Source organism: Pelobates fuscus, chromosome 11, assembly GCF_036172605.1.
Source record: "Pelobates fuscus isolate aPelFus1 chromosome 11, aPelFus1.pri, whole genome shotgun sequence".
Taxonomy (NCBI): Eukaryota; Metazoa; Chordata; class Amphibia; order Anura; family Pelobatidae; genus Pelobates; species Pelobates fuscus.
This window is the reverse complement of record NC_086327.1, coordinates 114,861,490-114,868,609: the sequence shown is the minus strand read 5'-3', so window position 1 is coordinate 114,868,609 and position 7,120 is coordinate 114,861,490. Positions and strand designations below refer to the sequence as shown.

General features: G+C 40.6%; 1 protein-coding gene across 1 annotated transcript in view; it reads right to left on the bottom strand.

Moving 5' to 3' along the window:
- Nucleotides 1-3,568: 3,568 nt before the first annotated feature.
- Nucleotides 3,569-7,120, bottom strand: part of LOC134577393 (uncharacterized) — a 48,533-nt gene continuing 44,981 nt past the window's right edge. The window contains exons 11-12 of the mRNA XM_063436108.1: nt 4,839-4,915; nt 3,569-4,630 (exon numbers count right to left, since the gene is read on the bottom strand). Of these exons, the coding sequence (XP_063292178.1) occupies nt 4,559-4,630; nt 4,839-4,915 (149 nt within the window). The 3' untranslated portion in view covers nt 3,569-4,558. The remainder of the gene's footprint in view (nt 4,631-4,838; nt 4,916-7,120) is intronic.

The following is a 7,120-nucleotide window of genomic DNA, read 5'->3' as shown; positions in this document are numbered from 1 at the left end:
ACTGTGATCACCTCCTGCAGATTGGGTAATTGACCACAGGGGGGAGTGCCTGGGTGGTACAAGCACTCCCCCCTTCCAATCTGCAGGGGGATCACTGTGCCAGTTACATGTGTCAGCCAATAGGCTGACACATGTAACACTGATCGCAGTGACAGGCTGTCACCGCGATCAGAGTGCTTTGAGATCGCAGTGACAGCCTGTCACTGCGATCAGACTTCGCAGATCGCGGTCACTGACCCCAGGGGGACTGCCTGGGGGGCCAGGTAAGTCCCCCGACCGCGATCTGCAGAAGGGGAAAGCCGCCGGCCGCATGTGTCAGCCGATTTGAAATCGGCTGACACATGCTTAATACTGGTCGCAGTGACAGCCTGTCACTGCGATCAGAGACTGCAGATCGCGGTCACCGGCCACAGGGGGGGTTGCCTGGGGGGCCAGGCATCCCCCCCGACCGCGATCTGCAGCGGGCGATTAGCGCCGGCCACGTGGGCGGCCATTATGGCGAGGACGTAATATTACGCCCGCCGGCGTTTAGAGCCGGTTCCTGCAGGACGTAATATTACGTCCTCCGGACTTAAGGGGTTAAAACACAGATCTGAGACTTTATGTTTGCTGCATACAACAGCTTTCAAACAACTCTGGAAGAGATGCAAAGTCTGTGAACCACTCATGGACAGCTGTTTCATTGTTAATGCAACTCATCATCTGGCTTGCTTTTGAGGCTTGGTATTACTGGCCTAGCACATACCAAAAAAAGTTATGGTGGGGAAAAAAGTGATTGAAAATTCTTTACATCTGAAGTAAATGGTTAGCCAACATATTGTTAAACACAGATCTGCAAAAATCACAAATCTGTAATGATGTATGTACTGTAAGGCATTCTGGGTGGGCATATGTAAATGAGTTCAACAAAGAATACAAATTTCCCTCATTATTCCATTTTAAACATTGATTCCTTGGAGTTTGTTTGCTGTATACAACAGCTTTAAAACACAACTTTGAAGAGATACATATGAAATGCAAGATCAACCAGAACACTGGCAGCTGGTGGAAGAATTAAATCAACTATTAGTACTGCAGTATTTGTAAGATATAAATAGTATATATGTATATCTAACAAACAGAAAAAAATGCGTATCTTGTAATACCTTTTTTCTTGGACTAACAGAAGTTTTAATGACAAGCTTTCGGGAGAACCTCCCTTTCTCAAGTCTAAAGCATTTCTGAGCAAGACGACACATAGAATTCAAAGTTGAGTTGTGATACATATACAATATATATATTCTTGTTTATATAGTATCAGACAAAATCCCCTCAGTAAAAAAAAAAAAGCTGTTTTGGGGTACTCTAGTAGAGTATGACAGAGTTAATTCCAGTCCATTGTCCCAGCCCCTTGACTAAGTACACCAATGGAAGAGGGACCCAATACAAAAACAATCTAATTATATATATATATATATCACTCCTCACTCAGCAACTAGTTGATTTATGTTTGCATATTGTTTAGAGAGTTATTTTATTTAGATTTTCTTTAAACATAGACATCTTTAGATAATGTTGGAGTGGGTTAGTTTATAACCTTTTCCTGTAATGTAAAGAGCACTTTCCATTGCCTACTTTGGGTTTTAGAGGAGATTTATCATGTGCTATTCTAGGGCAATGTGCAAAATAAGGGGCAATCTCTATGAAAACCTTTAGAATGCTCCTTATTCAGCACTTGACACCCTGAATTAGGCCTGTTTTGTCTTGCTAAGTTTCTCCTTTTATCTTTAATTGTGAGCACATGGTGGGGGAAATGATTGCCTTTGCCATACTAATTACGCTCTCTTTAAAACTTTTGATCATGTCCTCCTTCTCCAAACTCAAATTCAATCCATCAGTCTCTGTTACTCTGTTCTTGGCCCTCTTTTTATACTGCCTCTCTTGGCAAACTCATTCATTTGTTGGATTCCACTACCACCTGTACACTGATAACACCCAAATATATCACTCCTCCCCTGATTTCTCCCCCGCTATCCTACGTGTCACGCTTGCCTTTTTTCCATCTCTAACTGGATGTCCTACTGCTTTCTGAAACTCAAACTCTCTAAAAGTGAGCTGATCATGTTTCCTCCTCATAATACTGATCCTCCTCTTTTGCTCACACTGCAAGTTGATGGTACCAGCATCAGCCCATCCCTGCAAGCTCACCATCTCAGTCTTTACTTTTATCTTGGCCTCACTTTTGATCCTCATATCCAGTCTGTTGCTTAAACCGGTCGATTCCATCTCAAAATCATTGCCCACGTGCGCCCCTTTCTTATGCAAGATGCTGCCAAGGAGCTTGTTCATGTTCTAGTAATTTCTTGCATTATTGTATTCTCTCCTAATTGGTTTCCCTAGAGGCCGTACGGACCCCTTACAATCTGTAATGAATGCTGCCGCCATGCTCCTCTCACACCTCACCTGCCCTGCCAATCCTCATGCTGGCTTCCTGTGTCCTATAGGTTTCATTTAAAAATACTAGCACTTACCTATAAAGCTCTAAACATTTACCCCTGTTATTATTCTTTACCGATTCCTAGATATGCCCCTTCTCAGTTTCTTTGCTTTGCCAGTGGCCTTCTGTCCACTGCTCACACCCTTACTGCTATTCACGCTTGCAGGACTTTTTGCGGACAGCTCCTTTCCTTTGGCACATCCTGCTTACCCATCAGACTTTTACCTAGTCTTCAATCATTTAAGAAGTTTCTCAAAATCCATCTTTTCAGAAATGCTTATGGCTTCTCAGAGTAACTTCTATTTTACAAACCTGTCTCTGGCTCTCTCCTAAAGCACCACACTCCACTCACACCTCCAGTTCTGTTACTTTCTCACCTTGATTGTTTGTTTGCGGTCCCCCTTGATGACCCTTGTTGTGTTTTTATACCCCACCTCCTCTAGACTGTAAGCTCATTTGAGCAATGTCCTCCATGACCTATCGTTCCTGTAACATTTTGTATTTATCTCATTTAGTGTTAAATTCCCCCCTTTTATGATATTGTAAAGTGTTATGGAATAAGTTGGTGCTATAGAAATACCTATAATAACTGGGAGGTAGTTCCATTTAGTGCCAGAAAGACTAGCATTCCTCTGAGAGTCTGTCGCTATTGGGTCTACATTATGTTGGTACATGATAGAGAGAGTATTAACAAGTATACTTTATTATTGTAGATAATAGAGCATATCTTCCCTGATTAACAGGGGGATATTGTGACCCTTTGTTCATTTAATTAACTCATCCACAATCCGTTTCAGGATTATTAATTAAACTAGAAATTGTTGATAACTGAAAGGGAATTGTCAATTTGAGGTCACAAAAAGCCAGGCTGGAAAACTTCACTCAACCAAGAAATAGTGATTGGGACAAATAAGTAAAACTGATCATTATGATAAATGTAAAATTGTATAAGTGAATTAATTCATATTATATTATTTTTTAACAGAATTAACTTTAAAACCTGGAGCTTCTTGTATGTGGGCTGCAGCTGATGGTGGTAACTTTGTTGCACCACTGTTCTTAATACGGACTGATGTATTGTGGTTATTCCCTTTTAGTGACTCAACTGGCAATCACTTCGAAATGATGCTGTTTGTTTGCTTTTGAATTAACCACATAAAAAATGCTTGAAAGGCTAAACTTGATGGACTGAAATCTTCTTTCAACCTGAATTACAATACACTATTCTTACAACAAAACATGGACGGATTAAACCTTTTCAAACAAATGTATTTTTTACATCGTTTATTAGAACACACTTTTACATGGTTTATAACTTTAATCTTGTAAACACTGTTTGAGCTTACAATGTCTCAATGAAAATAAATTTCTGAAATGTGTGAATAGATACAATGTATCTGGACATTTCTCTCTATTCCCACCATACAGAGTATATGCAATCCGAGCCGATCAGTATCTTTAGAACAGGTACATAAATAATTGCACAATTTAAGTAGATTCTGTAGGGCATGACACAAGAAAGCACAAAGCAGAACCTTCCACACATACCATAGTCTACAGCTAATAACTCATACACAGCAAACTATTCCTGAAGGTAGTTTTTACAGCATACACACAGACATTTTTTGTTTTAATAGCTTATGTCTGACCATGGATAAAACACGTAAAACCATGCTCAAGCAAACAGGTGTAGTTCATTTTGAAAAAAGATTGCGTTGAATAAAACTGGATGATCAGCCCTTTAACATGTTTTAAAGTTTGAAGAGCAAAAGGGGTCGATTAATGCGCTGCAGGTCCTCTTCAAGATTTCACATCTTAAAAGACTCACTTCTCTTTCGGTCTGACATTAAAAATATGACGGTCCTCCGCTTCCTTTTGAGTAGTAAAAGATAACCCATGACACGCTCACTCAGTTCATGAAAGTTTACGCTTATCCAAACACTGAAGGATTGACAAGACATTTAGACGTTTTTCAGATTGACTTTCAATATCCCACCTTATAGTTTTGCACAGGAGACTGTCGGTTTCTGAATGTTTTCAGTAAAAAAAACTGTAAATCCGTCCAGAAAAATTTGTTTGTTCTTATCGTTTTCTGTATTTAAAAGGAACGGATGGTGGTGGATGCAGGCCAATACCACCGCTTTCTTGTTCTGGCTGCAATGAAACCGTGTGTATTGAACAATTATTTAAAGAAAATGCACATAAAATAATGTTTTAGGCAAGAGTAAACAAAATACATATTCTACTCCCAATTTTTTTTGTATATCCCAATCAGCACTTTGGAAGAGAGACAATTGAATTAAGCCATTGTTCAGTTGCTGGTGGTTCCATGTTTTTAAAAGGTTATATAAACATGTTTTACCTTTTGTAGATGGAAAATCCATTTGTTGTAATCATGGGAAGTAAAACAAAACACTAAGATTGGCTCCATAAGATCACCTGAAGACACAAAGAAATTGCAATTTAGTTTACACACACAATGCTTTAGAAACACCCATTGAGTAGATACATAAATACACATTTATGGAAGCGCAAGGAAGAACATAAAAATGCCCAGGATGACTTTTTTTTTTACAGCGACCCAGTGGGAAAGGTGTGTGGCCAAAGGGGGGCTGTTGTATCATCACCATCATGATGGGCACGCTTTCCTCAAAGTGAAAAATATTGTTCAATGTTCCTCCAGGGCAGACCATGTGCAGAGCCCTGCTGAAGTGCTCTAGTATAATAAAAAGGAACTGTATTTGTTCTGCTCAGTGCAAGTGGATTTAACGACACGCTTGAGCTGTATTTGCTTGTGAATGGTTTCTTGTGTCTCTATAAGTGGGATACAAAAGGGGCCAGGAAATTGTATTGTGCATGTGCTTGGAGGCTTCTTGTGGGATTGCATGTATGTAGAGTGAGTTGATTGTAGTGTTGTGTGTAACTAGGTCGGTTTCAGTTGTGTTTGTGGTGTGTGGCTAGGTGCTGTAGAGTGTGTGCATTGATAGGTGTTGTAGTGTGTGTGTGTGTGTGTGTATGTATGTATATAGCGGGCATAGTGTTTGTATAGGGGATGCAGTGAGTGTGTGCATAAGGGTTGTAGTATATGTGTGCATAGGTGGCAAAGTGTGTGTAGGGGCTATAGAGTTTGTGTTTTGGGAAGGTAGTGCGTGTGCATTGGGGATTCAGCGTGTGTATAAGGTATGCAGAGTATGTGTGTATAAGGGACGTGGTGTTTAAATAGAATGTAAAGGGGATGTGTGTGTGAGGGGTGCAGTATGTGTCTGTGCTGTATGCTATAGGGCCTTTATATTGTGTGAGGGGTTGGGATGGAAGCAAACATGCATGGGATGAGGTCAGGGGGAACATTATCTGAATTTTGGTGATCCAGTGGTAATAAGTTATTCTAGCCTGCAGGTCATCTGGCTGCAGATAGAGTTTACTCCTCTCATGAGCTCCTCTATCCTTTGGTTCTTTATCAAATTGATCTTAATTATATAAGAATTTGAATGGCACTGATGAGCGGAGAATGAAAATATTTTGAGCCATGTTATATATTCTGTGAGGTTTATTTAATTGTATTTTTTCCATTCAGAAACGAGAGCTACATGGCACAAAATAGACAGGGCCAGATTTGTCCTTTTTTTGTGACTCGAAAAATAAAAACAGATGTGGTTTTTTGAATAATAATAGTTTTCTGTATTTTTTCTTTGTTTATCGTTCGTAAATAGAGATGTCGCGAACATAAAATTTTCCGTTCGCGAATGGCGAACGCTAATTTCCGCAAATGTTCGCGAACGGGCGAACCGCCATAGACTTCAATAGGCAGGCGAATTTTAAAACCCACAGGGACTCTTTCTGGCCACAATAGTGATGGAAAAGTTGTTTCAAGGGGATTAACACCTGGACTGTGGCATGCCAGAGGGGGATCCATGGCAAAACTCCTATGGAAAATTACATAGTTGATGAAAGTCTGGTTTTAATCCATAAAGGGCATAAATCACCTAACATTCCTAAATTGTTTGGAATAACGTGCTTTAAAACATCAGGTATGATGTTGTATCGATCAGGTAGTGTAAGGGTTACGCCTGCTTCACAGTGACAGACCAAACTCCCTGTTTAACGCACCGCAAACAACCGCAAACAGTCCATTTGTACGACCGCAAACTCCCCATTTGCACAAGGTTGGATACCAAGCTAGCCATGTCCCGTTCTTTGTCCTCACTGATGTCATTGAAGGTCTCTTCCTCCACCCAGCCACGTACAACATCAAGGGTCCACGAAAGGTGACAACAAGCCCCCTGGGACGTCTGCTGTGTTTGGTCTTCCACCTCCTCAAAGCCACCTCCTCCTCTGACTCCTCTTCTTCTTCAGACTCCTCTCTCTGCATTGCCTCTCTCTGCGTTATTATAAGGTGTGTTTAAGTAGTACTATTCCTATCAGTTTAATCCCTGTTACGTCCCCTATCAGGGGACGTGTATATGGCATCGATTTTAGGAACCGGGAGATGGAAAAAAGATGCTTGGTTGATCCTCCTACTTCAAATTTGGGGCACTGCGCGTGTAATCTAATGTGCCACCAGATAGGAGTGGTGTGTTAAGTAGTACTATTCTTATCAGTTTATTCCCTGTTACGTCCCCCTCATCAGGCCTTTTTTAGTCTAAT